The sequence below is a fragment of the Dipodomys ordii genome, unplaced genomic scaffold (assembly GCF_000151885.1).
Source record: "Dipodomys ordii isolate 6190 unplaced genomic scaffold, Dord_2.0 Scaffold2, whole genome shotgun sequence".
Lineage (NCBI taxonomy): Eukaryota > Metazoa > Chordata > Mammalia > Rodentia > Heteromyidae > Dipodomys > Dipodomys ordii.
In genome coordinates this window covers 19,771,421-19,794,613 of record NW_012267218.1, presented here as the reverse complement: position 1 = coordinate 19,794,613, position 23,193 = coordinate 19,771,421, and the positions used below count along the sequence as shown (strand labels likewise).

At 42.8% G+C, this 23,193-nt stretch overlaps 1 protein-coding gene across 2 annotated transcripts in view; it reads left to right on the top strand.

Moving 5' to 3' along the window:
• Nucleotides 1–23,193, top strand: part of Nrxn3 (neurexin 3) — a 1,505,050-nt gene that overhangs the window by 337,074 nt on the left and 1,144,783 nt on the right. Inside the window, exon 7 of one of the 2 annotated variants that reach the window (XM_013014269.1) lies at nt 9,156–9,173. The exons of the other annotated variant lie outside the window; for it this stretch is intronic. Coding sequence (XP_012869723.1) covers nt 9,156–9,173 — 18 coding nt within the window. The remainder of the gene's footprint in view (nt 1–9,155; nt 9,174–23,193) is intronic. 2 annotated transcript variants of the gene reach the window in all.

Sequence of the window (23,193 nt, the reverse complement as noted above, 5' to 3'; positions counted from 1 at the left end):
CCAGAGGTGGGATACAGCCGTCTTCATGCAGCACGTAGCTGCAGGGGCCTGGTGGAAAGAAGGGGTGACAGACCACTCATGTTCTTGGGAGGAGCACATGCTGTTCCAGGGTGATTCAAGGCTACTTAGCTTCTTCTAAAGTGGCTGAAATCTCTCCTCACCCATTTAACCCTCTTGTGGCTGCTGCCCACCTGAGCGAGGCTGAGGTGTGCAGAATATGCGTCTCTGCACGCCAGAGTCTTTCTTTGGGGGTGGGGGGTAATGACATAGAAAGGCCTGCAGAGAGAAGATGCTCTGTCCATGGTTCTGATGGCCAGCCTGCTCCTGTCCCTACCTCCTCCACAGTACCCCACCCAGAATAGTCCCTTGGTCACTGCAGCAGCCGGCTCCAGGGCCAGCGAGAGCAGCGACATGTCTGTGGCCAAGAGGAGTGTGTGTGTGTGTGTGTGTGTGCGCGTGTGTGCTGAGGCTCCGGAGGTACCGATTGGCTGGCGGTGAGGTAATGCAATGCAGTCTAAATGTGGAAGCAGCAGAGCCAGCATCCAGGGCGTGCCTCCCCTAAAGCCTGAGCTGCCTGCCAGCCATGTGCAGGACAAGGTCTCCAGGGGCTTGTGGAGGCCTTGTATGGCTGGCTGGCTGTCAGGGCAAGGTGTGTGTAGGGGTGACCAGATGGCAGGTTCTGAGTTGTCATTACCGTTTCCTGTCCTTTGACCCTTCAAATGCACTGCAGTTCTGTCTGCCTGCCTCTTAATCAAGTCAAATTCTCTTAGCGAGGGGAGGGAAGATGCTTCATAATGAGGAATTAGACCTTTAGGACCACCTGCCCAGGCCATGATGAGTAACAGCTCATGCTGGCAATGAGGACAAAAATAGTGTCCGAAGTTGGACACTATGTGATTAATTTCTTTAAGGGCACAGACCTTCTGAAAGGTCCTTCTGAAGTATAGTTCTAGGTTTGTAACTGGGCCAGGAGGCTGCACTCAGCCTCTCTACTAACCCCATTCTCCTACCTAGTGCCTGATGATGAAGGATGGAGGGACTGGAAAGGCCCCATGGATTCTGCTTCCCTTGAAGAGACAGTGTTAGCCTCTCAGGACAAGTCTTCTGAGGCTGAGCATCTTCCCGGGGATCGCAGTTGGTGCTCAGTGAATCCCTCACATCACCAGAAGAAACAATCACCGAGTACCAGCTGTATTCCAGTTCAGGCGTCATGGTGGGATGCCACACCTCCCGGGAGGTCATTTTTTTAATCTTGTTTATTCAACTAATGACTATTCTGGACTGTGACTGCAGGCCTGACACATTCTAAGTGGTGAACACAATATAGTCCCTGGTCCCCTGCAGCTCATGTTGTTGACAGAGATACAGAGGGAACATAAGAGAGCCGGCTAGAAAAATGAAAGGCTATGACAATGAACAGTGATTATAGGTTGAGGTTATTTTAAGTGGGTGGTCAGCGATAAGCTTTTTAAAGATGGGGAGCATGTCAGCCAAGGCCTTAGTGAAGCAAAGGAGATGGCCGTGAGAAGATCTAGAAGAAATTGCTTCTAGCAGAGACGGTGCTAGAGACAAAGACCTGAGCCAAGATAAGTGTGCAGAAGCCAGTAACATAAAGAAAAACCATCAGCACAGGGCCCTGTGGTACAAAGGGCAGCAACCTGTGCTGTAGGATCCTATCGGCCACCTGAAATACTTCGCATGTGAAGCTTTAGGGTGGGTCCCAATGTTGAATACCCAAGGATGACTATTCCTGCAACTTCTGCCCTCACACCTAAAGAGAAGGTTGGTCACATGCCGGTCAAGTCCTATTTACACACAAAGGTGTTTGGCCTTCCACCCTCAAAGCACAGAGTAAAGGCTGCGTGCTGAGTGGGCATCCTGGCTATGCCTCGTAGGAAGGTGAATCAAGGCGGTGGAAGAAAACTCTTCCTGAAGAGAGATCATACTCAGCTTCCATTCAACCAAAGCCATTCTTTCCTCCCAGAAACAATGGCTATGTGCTGCCAGGTGTTCACCTTGGTCCAGGCCTCTCTCTATAAATCATCTTGTGTGATGCTCATAAAAGCCTGGAAGGTGAGTGGTACAATTCACATTTGAAAAGCAAGGAAGCTGCCAGGGAGCCAGTGGCTCAGGCCTGTAACCCTAGCAACTCAGGAGGCTGAAGATCTGAGGATCACCGTTCCAAGCCAGTCCAGGCAGAAAAGTTCCCCTGAGACACTCTTATCTCCAATTAACTGCTCAAAAACTGGGTGTGGTGCTGTGGCTCAAAGTAGTAGAGTGCTGACCCTTGAGCAAAGAGAGCTCAGGGACAGTTTCTAGGCCTTGAGTTCAAGCCCAACAAACCAAAAAAGAAAACCAGAAACATAAGGAAGCGGAGGCTCTCAGAGTTAAGATAAGTTCCCCAAGATGATTCATCTGGGAAGAGATAGAGATGGGAATTTTGGCCATCTCGATGAAGGATGAATAACTCGAGAAATGTTTCATGCAAGAGAGTGGCATAGGGAAGTGTAATAGCACATCACAGGTTACAAATTTGTATCCAACTTGGTATGGAAAAGGAAAATACACATTTTTTGCTTGTCACCTGACAGATGGTGGGGAGTTTGTTGATGGCTAGTGAGCAGAGATCAGGGATGCTGATCAATATTGTAGCTGCACAGGACAACATGCCAGACTATTTGTCCCTGTGTTACAACCCTCAGTTAAAGTCTTTTTTTTTGTCCATCGTGGGGCTTGAACTCTGGGTCTGGGCACTCTCCCTGTGCTCTTCAGCTTAAGGCTAGCACTCTACCACTTGAGCCACAGCACCACTTCCAGTTTCTCAAGGTATTTCCTGCCCAGACTGGCTTTGAACTGCGATCCTCAGAACTCAGCCTCCTGAGTAGCTAGGATTACAGGCATGAGCCACCAGCACATGGCACCCTCAGTTAAAGTCTTATAGGGCTAATTTCTCACTACCTCTTGTTTTTTTTTACTTGTATCTCTCCCCTGGGGTTCACTCTGCCATACTTTATCTCTAGATACACTTTAATGTCTGCTCCAGGCCATGCAGGGCCCCCCCCACCTCTGTGTCTACCCCTTGGCTAAGTTTCCACCCAGTATCTGTGTTACCTGGGTAACTAGCACACCTGGAAGCAGTCACCTCCCCCTCCTGCTAGTTTATATCCTGGGTCACCTCGGGTCACACCTCCCATTTGACCTTAGGAGGATCCCAGGCTCTGAGGTCACATCCAGATTCAATGTAGCCACAGCTTTCCCCCACCTGGCCACACCTCTTCCTGTCCCTGGCCCAGTTAAGTCCTGGCCTCGGAGGTGGGTCCCTCCTTTTCAGCCATGCCTCTCTACCATGCATGGCAGGAGCAGCAGTTCAGTAAATAAACTTCTTTTCCTGCCTGAGTAGTGGGTGGGGTTCTCTTCATTGGCTACCTAATGAAACCTACCTATTTAATATACCTTACATACACATCTAACATCAACATGTAAACCTGGCATCCTGTCAAGATGCCTTCCCCCGTGCTCTTTGCTACTTGCTGTTAGTGAAGGGAGATGGACTCACTCTCAGGGGAAGTGAGATCCACCAGGAGATGGAGCCCGGGGTGCCGCTCAGTAGCGCCAACAGCCCCATGTCCACAGGCAGTGACTCCGGGATTCTCTACAATTATTTCTTCACTGGCAAAATAAAGATGTCAATCATCTTCAGCCACCTCTCAGGTTGGTTGTGGGAATTGTGGGAGATAACAGATGTGAAAGCCCCTTTGTAAAAGTGCATAGGAAAGTGTTACTACTTATCCTTATACCGCTAATAAAACCAAACTATCATTATTCTGCCCCTGACCACACCCATTTGCCGAACCATTAGCAATCAGTACATGCTCACCTTAAAGAGCTATATGGGGAAAGCTGCAAGGAACGTCAAGAAGCTGGGCCTAGGAAATTAGCCAGTGATATGCCTAGAAATTGTTAGCTGGGCTGAGAAGGCAGGTGAGCTTATCCAGATCCTCACAGGGTCTCTGTTCCTTCTTTCCCTCCTCATTGCCTTTAGAAATAATGTAATAACTTCATTAATAAACTCGCTACCCTCCTCCCACCCGTGCCAGGGCGCTGAGGGCACGGTGTAAGCAGAGTAATTAATTAAGGGAAGTCAAGAGAAAATAACTCCAGTGATGGCTTACATGAGCTCTAATAGCAAGGAGGAAGTGCTGTAAATGTTGGCTGTTGTTTAACATCAGGTAATGCACAGAAGCCTGAGAAAACCTGAACATTCTAGCTCAACAGGTGGGTTATCATGGCACGTCCTTGTACCTTTATTTTGTCCACTCTGAGAGGATACCAAGGGTACCAGCTCAACTATCACTTGATCCCAACTCAAACACTGCTAAAGAAGACCTTGCTGGGGGATGGGTGGTCTGTGTTGCTGTAATGGATGCGGACAAGATCGGCCCCACAGCAAGCGGGTAAAGGAAAAGGTAAGCCTAGGAGTTTGGCTTTAGGAATATGTAGGTGAATCTCTGAACTAAAATCTCTCTCCAAACTGCTCATGGAAATTGATGTAATAGGGAATCTTTGCTTTCTGCTTTTCAGGGCGACCTATTTCTTCTAAGGAGAGAGAAGCAATGTGTTCTTAAATTTCTCCCCCAGTATTACAAAACATAAAGAATCATGTTCCCTCAGTCCCTAGGTTAGTATGGGACTCTACATTGTGGCCACTTTGCTTTGCCTGAATCTCTACACTAACTGGCTAATTAGAACTATGTAAACAAGCCTTCTCCTGAATGTCAGTGGCTCATATCTTCCTTATGACCTAAAGACCTTTGATTGCCTAGGACAGAGTGAAAACAACTATGCTTTGTTAGTTTTTCAAGTTTCTGTCTCCATCTGCCTTTTGGATTTCACAAAGAGCCTCATTGGCTACGCTTGGGGAGCAGCAAAGACTATACCATGGACCTGGGTAACTCAGTCCTACACCTGACTCCACTGTTAAATTGTTTGACCTTGGCTGAGCATGATAGCTCATGCACAGAGGCCCAGCTCCTGGGGAAATGGAGATCTGGAGGTGTGCAGTTCAAGACATCATGAGATCTTACCTCGATCAATAAAAAAGCTGGTTGTGGTGGTGTGTGACTGCCATCCAAGTGTAAGTAGGATGATGGTGGTCTTGGTTGGTCTGGGCATCACTGTGCGACTATATTTGAAAATTAAGGAAAGCAAAATGGTGGTTTTACCCAGGTGGTAGAGCAATTGCTTGGCAAATGCAAAGCCCTGGATTCAGACACCAGTACTGAACAACAACAACAAAAAAACCCCTAAGTTTGACAATGAAGATTTGCTTCCTCCCTCACCCCCATCTTTAACTTGCTGTTTGTCCCCAAGGGTCTTTCTGATCATACGATTTAGTATGGCTTTTCTTCTTTCCATTTTGCTCAAGGAAACATCCTCTTTGCTTGGTTCCATGGGTCATGTGGTGCCCATGAGTCATAGATGCACAAAGATGTCCATGGTTCAAGACGACACCGATGGTGGCCATGGTGGATATCTTTGGGCACATTGTTTCAGTCTCAGACAAACATGGGTGGTGAGTTTGTGACTACCAGTGTCAAGATGGGAAACTCACCCTTGAAGAGCCAGAACTCAAAAGGTTTACAGATCTGGGTCAACTTGAAAAGACAAATTGACGAGCTAAATCTGAGCCCGCACAACCTCACAAAGTGGTGAATTCTGGCTTCTTCCTTTTCATGGATAATTACCGTAGCCTTCAATAAGGCAGGGTGTTTGTGTACAGATTTCAGGTGATCGAACTAGTCTGAGGAGCCAGAGGTATGGGACTCTGTTGCCCTCTAGTGGTGGGAGTGGGAGCAGGCTGCAGTTGGAAGCTCAAAAGCGTGGTGCTGCAGTAAGGGAGGTGGTGCAGGGGCCACAGGCATCATGGATCCAGAAGCAGGGGACATCAAGGCTGCTCTGGGAGTCTGTTCAGCACTCCAGTTGAGATCATGCTAAGAGAGGGGGTGCCATCCTTCTTATTTCTAGGGTTGGATCTACACACAGAGAGGCCCTGTTTGGCTCCACAGTACCCAGCTGCAGAGCTGAGTGCTTGTTCTGAGGTCAGGTGTCCATGTTTGGGGGTCGCTAGGGCACCTGGGATCTGTTTTCATAGTCGCCCATTTGCTGTGTAATTTCTGCCGCGGTTAGATGTTGTCTTTAGCAAACAGATATCTCGTTATGTGGTTTTCCAATTAACACTTCCCAAGGGGAGCTGGTTAATATGGATGAGGCTTTTTAACATTTGGCTTTGAGGAGAGAGTTCTACACAAGTTGTAACAGAAGGAGCCAACATCTTGGTAATTTGGCTGAGGACTGCAGAAGAGCAAGGCAGTTGGGAGCATTTAGCATATCGGGGAGGCAGGGTCTTTCCAGGTTGTATTATTGTGGGGCTTGTCTTTAAAATTTCCCGGGCAATCTGGAAGGGGATCCTAGAAGGTTCCTCCAAGAAGGTTATAACTCTAGACTCCCAGTTGCAACAACAGCAGACCCCAAATTACTGGAGATTGCATGTGTCTCGTTGATTCTAGAGTCAAGCAGGAAGCTTGCAGGAGTCTTCTCTCTGACCTTTGCCTTTTCCAACTGGCAATGGTAGACGATGAGATCAAGCACTGGGGAGTCATGTGACAGGGGAGGAGGAGCCATGTGACCCTCTCTGTTTGCCAAAACAGAGTCCAAGTAGGCAGGGACAAAGCTCAACGTGGGATGATAGCCCCCTACTCTTTTTCATAAGAATCTCCCATTCATCCCCCAAGGCTTTTCTCTTCCTGCTTGCCCTGTCGACTCTCTGCAAGGAAATGAGCAATATGACATTTGACAGCTTGGAAATGGGGAGGGCAGCTTCAAAAGCCCAGCAACTTTCTGCCTGTGGACTTTGGGAATATACCTTGTGCTGACAGAGCTACTGAGGGTTGAATGATTCCTTTTACAGTGGCTGCATTTCTTTCTCTGGAAACGAGGAGCTTGAATGATTTTTCTTTCTTCATAAGAGAAATTTAGTCTTATTTCCCAGGGTTTAGTGAACACAAAACAATCTGGTATCTCCCAGTGACAGTTCACCTAGAAGCAAGCATTTTGTAGGGAGTTGTATAGAATCTGAGTCTGTGTTCTTCTCATGCTTTCTACCTTCCCAAGCTCCAGGATCACCATGATTTCTTCTTTTGTTGTGTCCTCCTTCAGCCCCATCCTACAGTGTCAGGGGACATTGCTAATTGCCACTTCAGCTATTCACCTAATCCTGCTGACTTTTGGTCCCTCCAAGTTAACGTAGTTTCTAGATTAGATAATTCTTTTTCTCACTGTATGCAGACAAACCTTGTAAGCTAAAGAGATGGAGATGTCTGAAAGTGAATAGGGTTAAATAGATAGGACAGAAAAAAAAGTCATAAAGAAGGAAAGATGGGTCTCCTGCAGAGAAGTGTGCATGTGCATGGTGGTGGTAGGGAGATGGGGGTGGGGAGGATGGCGGGCCATCGGTGGGTGAATAGGTACAGGCTAAGGTAGGGAGTGGATGGCATAGAGTGCCTTGGGAAATTTCTGGGGGGCACTTCAGTGTACTCGTTAAGTCTTACCATCCTTTCTTCAGCTCACAGGTGGCTGAAGTACCACCTTGACGTCTGTTGAACCAAGTGTACTTCAATTGGATAAATGAGGAAGTGCCACACAGGGAGTTCAGGTGGATAAATGGCCCCTGAAGGACAAAAATCCACCTACAAACCAGATCTTCCCGCATTAGTCTTGGTGATGAGAGCCTGCCGGTGGAGCCACTCCAGTAGGGGATGGGCTTACTTCTAGCCCAGATGTCTCAATCTCAGTTTGGATGTCAGCCAGCAACACAAAGAGAGAAAGATGGTTGGAGCTTATAGGAGAACAGATAGCTTCTACCTGTGGATGCTTAAAAATAAAGACTCCAGCTTATAGATTTTAGATGACCTACCCTGTCTCACCATACCACGATAAAGTTAGAAATGCGTGTTCTCCATCCTTTTGAGATTTTGTCTACGCCCATTGAATACTATCCTGAGAAGCCTTAAAAGACCCTCCCTTCCCCGGAAGTGAACTCTTTTTCTTTTTCCTCTGGCTTCCCTGACACCTGGTCACCTTCTTTTCGTATTGTATTTTTAAAGATTCATTTCCTTGGGTTGCCTATAAAGTGCTAACACTGTAAGTATCTGGCCCTGGCCCCCTTTTCCTTCCATTGATGTCCTTTTTTCTAGCTAATCTTGAAGGCCACCCTAATGTCCATGAATCCTGAACCTAAATTACTAGCCTACACCTTCCTCATGGCCTCTGAAGGATGCTTTTCATCTTCTTGACATCTCTGTGATTTGCCCCACAAGTAGTTCAGTAACACATGATAAGCTCAAATGTAGGCTCTGCTCTGCAAACCCTGTCTCTTTATTTCTCATAGGAAGTGTGGGAATGACTGAGGAGGAGGGCAGATCTCCATGGACTCTCTCACTTGGGAGTTTCCTAGGCTTCGCTCTTTGGCCCTCGCCATCTTCTCTTTTCCCTTCTACCTTAACTGTCACTAGGTCCTCCAATTCTACTTCTCATATGTCTTTCCAGATTGACCCTTTAGCTCTGTGCTAATTTCATTCCCTTTGTTCAAAGTTTCTTCCTTTTTTTTTTTCCTGACATTGACTTCCATGTGCTCAGGGGCTATGTAAGTCATTTTAATCTCTTGGTGGCCACCTTGTAAGGGTGGCCTTTAATTCAAATGCCTTATCTTTCCATAGTTTGGAAAGTAGTTCTACATTGAAAACAAGATTCTTTGGTCATCTTCTTCCTCTTATACCTCAGTCTGGTCTATCCACAATTGTAGGCACAGCTGGTACAAAGTGTATTGTATTCACTTAGCCTCTAATCTGTGTTTATAACATGCTCAGTTATGTTCCTCTACCCTTGTGTTTCTCTTCAAAGATTAGGATTTTAGAACATATGGTTACTCTAGCTGGGTGCCCTGGATTACACCTGTAATTCTAGTTACTTAGGAAGCTAGATCTGAGATAGTTCAGAGCTATCCCAGGGAAACAAATCCAAGAGTCTCTTATCTCCAATTAACCAGATGAGAGCCAGAAGTGGAGGTGTGTCTCAAGTGGTAGAGTGTTAGTTGTGAGTGAGAAAGCCAAGCAAGAGTGTGAGGCCCTGCGTTCAAGCTGCGGTATTGGCACACACACACACACACAACACACACAACACCCACTCAACACACACACACACACACACTATATGTATACATGTTTACATGTATACATAGGATTTACTGTTGTACACACACACTGTGAAGTCATCTGATGTGGGCACTGGCCATGATGTGAGCACTGGTTCATGAGAATTCTCAAGGTTTTCTACCATCCTCCTCTCAGACACTCATAGTGATAAATTCTATGGAACCGGCTTCAAGTCCTGTCACCTTCAGAAAACAATTCTGATTTTGAATACATGTCGGGCATAGAGGCTTTTTCTCTGGTTGAATGTTTCATTTGCTTTTCATATTAGCAATTACTTTTAACTCCAGGGAAATCTACTTCAAAAGCAAGCATAGTGTCCTGCTCTTAGATGGCCCATTGTCTTGGATTTTAGAGTCTGAATGGTTGTTTTCATTAAGCTTTCTCTCTGTCTCTCCCAGTATCTCACTTCCCTCCTCTCCCCTCCCCTCCCCCTCCCCTCCTTTCCCCTCCTCTCCTTGACCTTCTATTTAGGTCCTAGGATCTTTCCTCATGGCTATTGGTTAGGAAGGTCCAATCCCTTGAATGGGAAAAGCAGAGTGAGCAATGATTTTGCTTCTTTATGTCTGATGTATTATTCTGAGTTTGTTAAACTAATAGAAAAAGTAGCAACCCAAGGAGCAACTACAGGATCTTCAGACAACTCAAAGACATCTCTAGTTCCTTGGAGGTCAGTTCTAGTCTCTTCCTTCTGCTCTGTTTTGATTGTATCAAAGAGCCAGCATACTTACCTCACAAGAACTGTCATTTCTTAATCCAGCATATTTCAGTGTTTTTTTTCCGTCTTGAGGATGTAATCTAGAGCCCTTTAACTGAACTCCTGGGTTGGCTATAAAAGCTGTGGGATTTCCAGCCAACTGCCTTGTTCTCTGTGGAATAAACTCCCTTTAACAGTGTTCCTCATGAAAAAGCAGAGCAAATGGAGAGAATCTTACAGATCATCCAGGAAGAGAGTAGAGTTATTGGTGGGTGGCAGAGGAAAACAGAGGTGGATTCATAGTTTTTCTTTATCACTTGGCATGTTAAACTTAATTATACTTCTTGAGAGACCTCTAAACAGTTATAATTAGGAATTATGATAATATCCACTGTTGCCTTACATATGTTCATTTCACTGCTTGCTTCTTCCCCGTGTGCTCTATGATTAGTACCAATCTACATCACTAGGACAAGGCCTCTTACTGTCTGCTGGGACCTTTTTGACTTTGATTCAAGGGCACCTAGACTTGTCCTATGAGATTAAAAAAAAAGACCTTCTTAGATGAGACTGTTGACAATGTTAATCATGGCTATGAATATAAGAGTGTGGCTCCCTGATTTTCTGTTCTTTCTTCTCATTTTTTAAATGGGTTGTAAGCCTCATTCCTTTGCTTCTCTTACCTCTGAATAGCAATGTCAGGAGGGCCCTGGGAGCATCGCTGTGCATGTAAGTTATTCTCTATTAAACAAAGGACTAACCCCAGGAAGACTATGAAAATGGGAGCCCCCTAATCAAGGGAACAGTTTGGTAGCAATCACTAAGCAGTGTCCTGGGAGGAATGAGAAACAGTGTTACATTAAGGCAAAATCTTCTTTAATATTTTTAAGAACCATCTTCCTGCTGATGGTAAGTGTTGAAAGCAAGAATTAGCTGACTTCAGATGAAGCTGTTTATATGGCTCTGAAAAGGGTTTTGGAGATTCTCTTTGTTCTGTTTAATTTATTGTAAAGGAATCCAAGTCTGAGGGGATGAAGACATGGGCTGGGGAAAGGGCACAGCCATTTGTGTTAGGGGCTGTAGCCCGTGGTTACCACGGGTCTGTGACAAAAGAAATCCCTTCACCTCTAAGCTGTTCAGCCACAGAAACACCCAAGAACCTCTTTGGTCCTTTGCTTTTGACTGACAACAATAGAGATCTACATTCCCAGTATTGTACATCCTTACTTATAAATTTATAAGCTAAATCTAGCTTCCACATATAAGGGAAAACAGACATCCTTTCTCTCTCTGGGACTGACTTACTTCACTAACCATCATTTCCCCCACCTTTTCCCATATCAAAATATGTTGGGTGATAGGCAAGCATATACAAAGGTATTAACTGAAATACCATGGATCCACAGGAGAACTCAAAGAGTATAATTCCTTAGAAAGGCAAAGGTAAAGCAAAATAAAACACCAAAACGTGGTTGAAAGAGATGGTATAGGGTCAAGGGGTGGACAAGCCAAGAAAAAGGAAGAAATGCAGTCAAAAAATCCAATGTATATCCTAAAAAATTAAGAAGAGTGAGGGAAGGGGTGAGCAGGGGAGGGATAGATGAGAATGTTGAAAGGGGTGACATTGATTGAGATATATTATATTCATACACTGCTTTGTTAAGTGGCAACGCCTTTGTACAACTACATATAGATAGTAAAGAATTAAAAATAAACAACATCTTTACAACATGGGGTACCCCTGATCAGAGACTTACTTCCGTCTTTCCTTTCAAGATTATCTCAAAAGCTGTTCAAAGCTGGACTCTGAACACATAGCCAAGAGCTTAGGTGGTTCGCATTCAAAGCTTTTTCTCCCAATATTTTCCTAAAGGCACAATTCCAAAGAGATGGAATACAAGGCAAAGGCTTTTCATTTTTTCCTTCCTTACTGCTTCCTTGCCGCCTTCTTCAAGGCCAATCAGATTTGCCTTTGATCCTTCTGAGTTTTTAAGTCATAATCTCCCCTCAGGCCTAAGTGGAAGCCTGCTGTGTTTCGATGAGACAAGTCACCTATCATGGTGAGGTCCTCCCTCTCTAAGAACAAGGAGTCTTTAGTGTCTTGACATTTAATTGTAGTAGTTAAAGCACTTCTTTGGTGCTTGGAGGGAAATGCTGAACTCTACTACACAGATTCTAGAGGAAGTAAATGACTGCCTGTAAAAGGCCGGAAGACCGAATTGCTGTTTGACTGATAATGTTAGAATATTAAAAGAAACTCACAGGGGAAAGAAAATCCAAGTGAGTAATATATATTGGGTGTCTAGCCTCTAATTTGACATTCAGGTCAGATAAAAACTAACCTTGTGAAGTCTTAGACTTTAATGTCATCTAAAAATGCTAGTGGGCAAAGGACTTTATCACACATGAGCGTGAAATATATGTGAAGCGCCATCTCTGGATATTTTTCTACTCATTCTTTGCAAACCCAAAGCCCCAAATGCTATATTTAAATATCTATATTTGTTAGGATTTCTTAAAAAAATAAAAACAGAGGAATAATATTTCATGTGTTAACTGGGTAAGGGTGTAATAGTAAATCATCTTTAGCATTGGTCTACAAAATGAAATTTTTCAGTATAAGGTTGCTGTCTTAACTAATGTAATAAAATACTCCTAAAGTCCAACCTATGGGATTTTCATGTGAGGAAAGTGTCTGTATGTGTGCACATGTGTGTGTAAATGTGTGTATATATGTTTTGAATTACGATTAGCAAGAGAATATGTGAAGAAAGATCTATAACAGCGATTTTAACACACACAAAACTATGAGTAGGAGGTGGAGAATGAAAAGAAAGGAAAACAAAGATCAAGCCAGAAGAAAGACATAGGCAAAATTTTCAAAGAAGAGATGAGTTTCTTTAAACTAGAAAAATCAAAGGCATGCATTTTCCCTTATGGCAATAACCACATTTTTTTTCCTAGAGCTTTACATGTTAACACCTAAGAAATAGATTTTTTTTAATACAAAAATATAAGCTGTCTTCAATGAATATCTCTTGAATTGCTTTTCCTTCTGAATTCTTTGTGGTCATATGACAAGGCCCTGCTCTAGTTGGATATTTTTATTGGGAAACTTAAATTTCCTTTGATCGTGCTATTTTCTTTGCCTGAAAACTCATTTACATCTTTCTCCCCTTAATCGACTCATACTTGTTCTTCGAAACTATTCGTTTCACCAGTCAACATCTCCCTAGACCATCTGTGCCCCTACTTTCTATAGTTTGCTTCATTGACCTTCTCTCTACTCTGAGAACATATTATATTCAAATGAGCAGTCCCTCTCCCACTAGGCTGTACAATTTTTAAGGAAACAGCCATGTCTAATTCAAATCTACAGTTCGGGATCCTAACACTATCTCAGGAGCTCAATGAATATTCTTGAATGCAGGCTCACTACCAGTTTAATATTCCAGATCCTGATAGACAAAGATTTTCTCTCTTAGGAGAGAGTCAATAGACAACAGGCATTTTTTGTTCAGCACATGACAGTTGGATTTTGAAAAACGCCATATATTCTGTTGCAAACCCCAAATGCCTTTTTTTCTTCATAAACAGAATAGCCCTTCTTGGGAATAAAACAATTGCTTCCAAGTAGTGTGTATACCAAAGCATCTTAACAAAAGCAGTGCTCTCTTCTTGACTGAGGGAGAAGCATTTTGCTTAACCTTCCATTGTTTAGGTAGTCATCATCGTTTGCTGCTCTCCATCATCCTAGAATGAATTCCTTGAGATTCTGGTTGTTATACCTATAATTTTTTATGATCACAGCTCAATTTTTTTTCCTGTTGTATCTCAGGCTGTTGTGAGAGAATTTTGATAGCTTTGGAGGCATGGATGGATTGACATTCCATCCCAACTCTCACACAACACCTCTGAATAGCTAGTAACATCTCTGTTAACCAGCAGCATTCATTCCCGTGGCATTGTTTTATTGGAGAATGTCTGTAGCCTGAGGATCCAGAGAGAAGCACTACAATATGGACTCTCTGCCGGCAGATCTTCCATGGAATGACTCCTGTTGGTTTTGGCTTGCCTCTTTTGGACGGCTCTCTTTATTATTAACCCCCAGAAAACAAGGTATAAGAACTCAGGCAGGACAGCCTGGGATCTGGAACACCATCCTGGTATGATGATCTCACTTTCTTTCATTCACTGGCCCAGCGAGAGGAATCTGCAAGTCCCCACAATCCCTGGGAGGTCAGTGCTGGTCTGCAGTAGCTGTGCTTCTGGGACTGAGCTGGGGATTGAGATACATGTAGAGGGCAGAGTGCTGGTGTTTAGTGATGCTATCATGAGAGATTTCATGCCAATTTTTACTAAGCTGGATGGTTCCATTCTGATAAGTAATGGAAGAACCAGGTATGATACATTGCCATTCTCCAGTAAGAACCACAGTCAGCATCAAAGTCTCTGAATATGCATGGCTATTAAGGAAAGATACCCAATCCCTCTTACTCACGTGCTCACATATTCTTTTTTTGGGGGGGAGGTCCGGTCGTGGGGCCTGAACTCTGGGCCTGGGCGCTGTCCCTCAGCTCTTCAGCTCAAGGCTAGCGCTCTACCACTTGAGCCACAGCACCACTTCCGGCTTTTTTCTTTTTTTGCTTATGTGGTGCTGAGGAATCGAACTCAGGGCCTTGGGCATGCAAGGCAAGCGCTCTACCACTGAGCCACCTTCCCAGCCCTGTGCTCACATGTTCTTAAAGCCCTTTGGACACTAAGGGACATTTTTGGCCTAGGAATTTTAATATACTAGAATAGAAGAACATTCTGGAGAGCAATCCTAAGGAATTTTAATATACTGGAATAGAAGAGCATTCCAGAGAGCAATCCTAACTGCTTTTTTTGGACACCATGACAAAAAACAAACCCAAAACATGTCTATCAGGTCAGAAAAAGCTTGTAAAGTTAGTGTGTGAGTGGTGTGGGCAGAATCTACATTTTTCAAATTGAAAAATAGAGATAAGAAGGAAATGGCCCTTCACCAAGAGGAAGATATTAAGGAGTAAAGAGAATCAGAGACATAAAAAAGAAGTTAGATCAAGAGCCTCTTGGTGAAAACAGTAGCAGTTCTAGTCTGTGTAGTCTGGAGATACCAGCTACTTCTTCCTGTCCACAAATGTCAGAGGACACATTAAAGTCTTTGGTGAAGGGCTGAAATATCATAGATTCCCATCTGCTTAAGGACATTTGGAAGAAGGTGTCAGTATGTTTGGGATACCTAGAACTCCAATATACTTACAGCCAAGAGTGAGACAGGTTGCATGGTCATTATACAAAGCCACCCTCTGAATGACTGTATCGGATGTCATTATGCCTTAAAATGTTTCTGTGTATTGTTTTATATAAATGACTTCCTTCCCTGTCTTATGTATCTATGCATTCATGTACATACTGATGTTCATAATATGTTGAACCTTGCTCATTGGGCCATAGGGATAAGAAATCACTATATATTGGGAGGCCTGCCTAAGGTGCGGGGTAGACAAAGAGACTTACTGGTTGCTGTGTCATTTGATCTGTTGTCTTTAATGTCAGAGAAAGAAACTGATACAGATGAAGAAGCCTTATTTCCTTGACTAGTGAGATGGGGAAATTTATTTATGATGATTTAATGACAACCCATAGAATCCCAGCCTGGGTCTCTATCCTCAAAGAAGATTGCAATGTGATGCTCTAATTACTACCCTAGTGGTACCCAGGGGGCAGAGACTACTCAAAGAAGGGGCATGTGGTTTAGACAAAGGCCATGTGGAGGAAATATACCTTGAATTGTGCTGTTAATGGTGAGTAGGACAAGGGGGAGGCGAGGGGCATTCTAAGAAAGGGCTCTGCCTCAACCTGCAGTAGTTTGGAAACTATGGGTGAGGCAATGTGTGGGTAATAAGGATGCTTTGGGGGCAGGATAGTGATGGGGATAAGGCTTTATGGGGGCAGCATGGGTGAGATCATAAGGGGAGTTGGGTCATGAAAGATGCCAGTAGCTCAATTAGGATGGAGATTAGATGGAGGTTTATCCTGAAATCAGTGGATGGTGACTTTGATCCCCAAATGACATGATTCTGTTTATTCATGGGAAGTTCAGTCTGGCTGTGAGATGGAGGAGGAAGTGCTTAAGGTCAGGATGGCTCTACATAGATGGTAGAAGATAACCACCACAAGGAAGAATGAGATGATAGATGTAGCAGTAAATTCTCTAAGTCAGGGTTCAAATAAAGGATCTTATGAGTTAAGCTAATTTTGCTTAGAGGATGATGAAGTAAAAAAGGCATTGGAAACGGAAGTCCACTAAGTCTGAAGTTAAAATGAAATGGGTAGGAGTAAATAAAACAGGGCTCTGGAATGTTGATACACTTTGTATGAAGATGGTAAAACTTAGTGGTAAACACGTGGGTTTAAGGGCGTGACAGTATAGCCTGGCTTTGTACCAGTTGTATGACCTTCTGTGAGTTACTGACCTTCAATTTTCTCGTCTGTTGAATGGGGTATTAATATATGCTTCAAACAATTGCTGTGAAAATCCAATCAAAAAGTGCACACTAAACACTTTTTTGCCATTTAATGAGTGTTGCATTAAGTGATCACTTTTTTTTTGTGCTGGTCCTGGGGTTTAAACTCAGGGCCTGGGTGCTGTCCCTGAGCTTCTTTGTCGGCAAGGCTAACACTCTAGACACTTGAGCTACTTCCATCTTTTTCAAAGTCGTTTATGGGCACTAAGAGTCTCACAGACTTTCCTGCCCAGGTTGGCTTTGAACCACCATCCTCAGATCTCAGCCTTTTGAGTAGCTAGGATTTCAGGCATGAGCCACCTGTTCCTGGCTAAGTGATCACACACACACATATATATATATAGATAGATATAGATATAGATATAAATATAAATATTTTATATATATATATGTTTTCTTTGCCATTGTTTTAAACCAGAGAAGGGGTGGTTGCAATGGAAAGGTACAGGCACTAATAGAATTGATTCTCAGAGTAAACCAACCTGTAATCTTCTTTGAACACCTTGTTCACAATCCTCAAGGGTCTTGAAAAATGTTTATCTTATATGCAAACTCATGCTGATGGGATGCAGTATGAGCAAAACAGCAGATCTCCGAAAAGGGGAATTGAAATGGGATGAATTCAAGAAAAGTAAGTTCACATCCCCCTTTACCTCAAATTATATGATAAAGTGAGAGAGAAAAGGAAGAGAAGAGGGAGGAGGATAAAAAGGGGGAGGGGAATGGAAGAGGAGGAAGGGGATGGAATGGCAAGAAGGGCATTAAGGATATTATATGGGGTGGATTTGCATTTGAGATGATGAAGAGATTGGTTACGTTTAGCCTTTCTGACATTCCTTTTAAAATAATGTTGGATCAAGCTCAATTGTAAACTGACAGCCCATGTAACTAGCATCCAGAAGTATGTTTTTTAAGTTGAGACAATATTTATAGCTTGGAAAATCTCACCCAAACATAAATTTCTGACATCTGGTGAAAACAATCAGCTCAGACCTACCAGCCTTTGCTCTTCCCAGGCCCCAGGGGTGCCTGCCCCATTCAGGGTTCCAGTGAAGAGTCAGTGTTCTAGGTCTCCGGAAGGCCATTGCTCTAAGCTCTGAGCTCGTCACTTACTCCAAACCCTCTTTTCTTATAGGTAACTCATCTGACTCTCTTTGATCTTAACATTTGTGATAATGGGGATACTCTGTGGTCTCTAAGACAGTATATAAATTAAAAATGTGATACTTGGGGCTAGGTAGGTGGCTCAGTGATGGAGTGCTTGCCTTGCACACATGAGGCCCTGGGTTTGATCCCACAGCATCACATAAGCAGAAAAAGCTGGAAGTGGTGCTGTGGCTCAAGTGGTAGAGTGCTAGCTAGCCTTGAGCTGAAGAGCTGAGGGATAGTGCCCAGGCCCAGAGTTCAGGCCCCACAACTGACCAAAAAAAAAAAAAGACGGGGGGTGATACTTTTTTGTGAAAAAGAATTCAGGGAAAAATATACATGGGTTGGGTAGAAGCCTGGTATTGCACTGCCCTTTGTGAGATTGGTTTTTATGGACATGCAGAGATCTGAGAGCGTTCTCTAAAGATGGCACTGGGGTGGGACAGGAACAGAGAGGAAGGGGAGATAGATGCAGGTAAAGAAGGAGAGAATCAGATGATTCCAAGAACCAACTTTCCACTGAGTCCTGGAGAATCCGAGTGGGGAAATGACGTAGAGAATCTGCTGCCAGAAGATAGTTTGCAAAATGGCTGATTTCTCAGGTACAGGCAGAGCGTGGTAAATGTTCTGTGCTGTTCTTTCCTCTGCCATGTCCCTGGGCCTTGGCCACTGGCCTTCCTCTGAGAGCTCCATACCCTGACACCACAACCTCTTGCAGAATGTGTTTCTCCCCTCCACCGACCCCCTTCTCTTTCCTGGCAGGTTCACCAAGAAACAACCAGGTCTCCATGGCAACGTGGAGACAGCTGAAAAATGGCAGCTAAATGCAGCTGCCCCTCATTTAATATCGACTCTGGCACTGACAGAACAGATAATGGGCAATAACACACCATTATGTTGTGGGGAAAATGAAATGCTTCGGCAGAAGGCTGTCATGCTGGGCGATTTATTTGTTACTGTACCAGTACCAATTTCTCTCCACATCCCTGCTTTTCTTTTTGTTTCTTCTTTTCCATGGCAGAGTTTTTCCTCTTCCTCACTTCTCTCCCATTGCTCCCTTCAATAGCATCTCTTTTTCTGGTACTATTTTTTCTTCATATTTCCGTCTACATATTCCTCTGACCCTCTGAGCCACTTCCATGTATGGATGAAAACACGCACATAGAATAATAGCAACATATAATGACTTATACATTACAAAGCACTTCTAAACACGTTTTTTCCACCCGATTTTAATGGTTTGACAACCCTGGGAGAAATAGGTAAGGCCTACATGCTCGTAGGAATTTTGCAGATTTTAAAAGTGGCTCCAAGAGGTTGAAAAATTGGCCCAAATCCTTCTTTCTGATCTCTAAGAGGGATTCTTATTTTTGCTACTTGAAAAGCTGTAGAACCACAAATATCTATTCATTGTTGTAAGCCCCTGTTTTATTAATAATATTTATTAAAGATTTCAAGAGAAGAACAAGTCTCCAAGGCTTCAGAAGCTATTCAGAAAGTCTTGAAATCTCTAGCATCTCAAAGATCTGCTAGCCAAGTGGCGTTAAACTGTTTTTAAGATTAAGTTGTTTTCATTTTTTAAATCCAATGCATGCATTTCTCACTACTTCCCATTATATCATTATGAAATCATGGGATATTGCCATGCAGAAAAGATATAGTATGCCCATAGGAGCATTTCAGTAACCAATATCTTTCTGTGTTATCAGATGATCATGGTGCATTGAGGTCTATGGACATCATTGATGGTCCTGAAGAAGCAAAGCATGCCTTTCTCTGTGCCATTATTGTGGACCACGATTTTTTTCTGAGCTTTTCTTGACTGACTCTTCATAGAGCTGATGAAATATCATACAATTGATCCTATAACATCTGGGAAGATCTGAGATCAAATTCCTTAATTCTTTGAGTCTTGGATTGTAAATGGAGCAAAAACAGATGCTCTGACTATGATGTTATTTGAGTCATGGTTGATGAAGAAAGAATGTATGGACATCTACCTACTGGAGGTACAGTCTGAACAATAAACATAGAGTTTTTCACTCATAAGAAAGAATTATTCATGTTAATAAAGACAACACTTGCATTTCTTAGCAAAGTGTTTTGACCTGAGATCTTGCTGAGATCCTTTAAAATTTTACATAGAACAGGCAGTATAGAATAGTCACGCAATCTACTAGAGTTTTAGCTTTGCCAATTTCCAAGTTTTTAGCTTTGGAAAAATTACTTCTACTATCCAGGGCTGAGATTTTTTTTGAAATAGTCTATGACTCACACAAGAATTGCCTCTGTATTGCTTCTCTTTTCTCCACATTCTTGATTCTAATTCCTGCACACTGAAATTCTTCCTACAGCCATACCTTGAAATTTTTTTTTAACTCCCACCCCTCACTGTGGAAATTCAAGTAGGCTGCTAGCACAAATAGTGCTGCCAAAGGTAAGGAAGACAGCCTACTAAGATTGTGGCTAGATGCTGACGACTGTTGTTTTGTTTCTGTCCCTATGTCTCTCTTTTCCATGGATGATTCTTTAGAGTGAAATGAACCTAATCATGAAATGATAGAATGGCAAGAACCAAAGATGATTCTACTTGTAGAGTTTACTAGTTCAGTTTCTGACTTTGCAGGAAGCAGATCTTTGGCAAAAGTCCTGTTTTGCATACCAACCTTCTTGCTATCTTGCCCCTCTATTCCCTTTGATTTGCTTAATTACCTGAAGTGTTCAATTGGATTTACTGCCACTCCTAGCCAGATGTAGGGATGATGCAATTCAAAGACAGAAAATTACTGTTTCCTTAGTATTCACGTTGATTTACTAGTTACAACCTTTTTGTTATTGTTGTTGGTTGTGGGGCTTGAACGTGGAGGCATGGGAACTATTTCTGAGCTCTTTTGCTCAAGGCTAGTACTCTACCACTTTTGAGTGGTTAACTGGAGATAAGACTCTCATGGGGACTTTCCTGCCTGGGCTGGTTTGGAACTGCAATCCTCAGATCTCAGTCTCTGAGTAGCTAGGATTGCAGGCATGAGCCACCGGCATCCAGTAGTTACATTTTATTCTTAAAAACAAAAGTGATTGGTTTAGGAAATAAGGGCTCTAAGCTTGGAGAAATATTTTTAAATGTTTTTACCATTTTAATAATTTTTAAAATCCTATTTTAGTACTTAGAATTCTGAAGAAATTATCCTCATTATCTGATATTTTAATGCATTATTCAAGAAAATGTAAGAATAATGTCATTATCTAACTGTTGGAATTTTACAAGTTCAAGACAACTGAGAATCTAAAAAATCAGAGTTAAGGGGATATAGCCTTTAAACCAGAGGAGAAAACTTGTCTCATGGTCTGTGCACTTTTTGCCCTAGAGGGTATGAATTATGTGATAATTTTGAAAGAAATGAAATGTGGTAGTTTTTGAAAATAATGTAGCTGAACCAGAGAATGTGTGACTTACTTTGAATGCCACACAGAATGGCAAAGAGCTGGGCTAGAGAGAGGAAAGGAGAATGTTTGAAATGGCCAAATCTACACAAAGTAAATTGAAGGAGGCCACTGAAGGAAATGCTAAGAAGATAGTGTAGGCGACTGGAAAGTTTTAAGGAATAAGCAATGGTCTCCAGAGAACTAATAAGCACAATCTCAAACCAGGAAATTTTACCCTGAAAATCATGGAGAATTGAATATTTCTGTCTCTCAATAGTTCTGTCTTAACACCTGTAATATAACTAATGTTCATGAGGATCCTAAAATCTGAGACTTCTTGGTTTGCATGAAGATCAACTTGCTAAGGGCCAAAGTGCTCCCTGCAGATCGATGCCAAGAACTATTGGTAGGTTGACATTGGTGGTTCATGTCTGTATTTGTCACAGCACAAAGCAAGCTAATGCAAAAGTCTGTGAAATGCTTATCTCCAATTACCAGCAAAAAGCCTTAATGGTTCAAGCAATAGAACACCATCCTTATGTGGTAAAACCATGCAAGAGCTCAATGCCCCAAGTTCAAGCCCCAGTACTGGCATACAGTGGTATACACACACACACACACACACACACACACACACACACACACACACAAGCACAAAAGAACTATTTGTTACTCATCCTTGCAGACATAAATACAAAAACTAAGAGTAAGCATTTAAACATTTTTATAGCAATTATATCTATTAGAGTGGACTGTTTTTGTTCAACAATGTATCATGCAATTCAGTGTTTTTACAATCACCTGGTGAGTCACACATGCCAGGAACTCTAGTTCTGCATAAGAAGAGCATGGATTGGCATGGTTGGATTGGGAATTTTTTTTAAAAATTCTTTTTTACAAAGACTTTGGAAAGTCTTGGTCTAGTTAGGAAGCTTCTCTTTGCATGTGAGAAGATAGATTGCTTATGTATGAAAATCTAGAAATGCAGTGGTAGAATTAGCATGATAGTTTACCAATAGATACTTTATTCTTAATCAAATTATTCCCAGCTTACTCTGTTTCCTTATATAGGCAAAGCACACAGCTTATTTTTTAACAAATACATTTCCTTAAAAGCACTGGCTATTTGGAAACTCGGCTCTAACCATTCCTCTATGGAGTCTACATTTCAAGTAAGATCTTGCTGTATGTACAACACAGACAACAGAATTGCCTCACAGAAAATGTGTCTTTGCACTTGAAGCTTGTTGGTCTCTTGAGCATTGTTTTGTTGCTGGAAATTCTTAAGGCATATGAAGTCCTGTTAGATGGCAGTTTTCCGGGTCAATTCTGCTCAAGGCACTTCCGAATCATAAATTAAGAGCTCTTATGGACCCTTATGATGTGACTCAGGGCACTAGTGTGGTAATAGACTAGCTGGGGGCTCCATAGCTAATGGAACTCTAGGGGATGGCAAAGCATGACTGAGCCTCTTTCACTGCCCAGTTTTCTACTGTGAAGTGTTGTGGGCCCATCTAGAGCAGAGCCTTCATGCATTCCTGTAATAATAACCCACACTCATTCCCATCAGGACTGGGGTCAGATACAACTTGACAAAGACATTAATACTTCCCTGGCTAGGCAGACTTTCCAAACTTTACAGATGGAATCAACTGGAAGTAGAGTGTTGTGGCATCATAGCATCTCATTATAGAATATCATACTTTCATCTCACTGAGTTCTAGACATTATCCTGCAGAGTCAGCAGACCGGCTCCTTCGACTTCCTTTGAAATAAGCAAGCAGAATGAAGGCCCAAAGAGATGAACAGATATTGATTTCACCACCCAATTAAAACTCAAATCCACCTACCTGCCTCCATCTTTGCTGTCGCTATCTAAGACCAGACCACCCTCATCCATCACCTGGACAATTGCAGAAACCTGCCAATAGTCCTCTGTATTTCACTCCCAGTACCTCTGATCGATTCTCACATAGCAAACAGGACTGTGATCATTTTGAGAATGCATGCCCACATCCTTCTAAATTCTGCACCTTTGCATGGTTCTCAGTTTTCTAAGGATAAAGTTCAAACTCCTTGACAAGGTAGGCAGAGTCCAGCAGGATGTAAA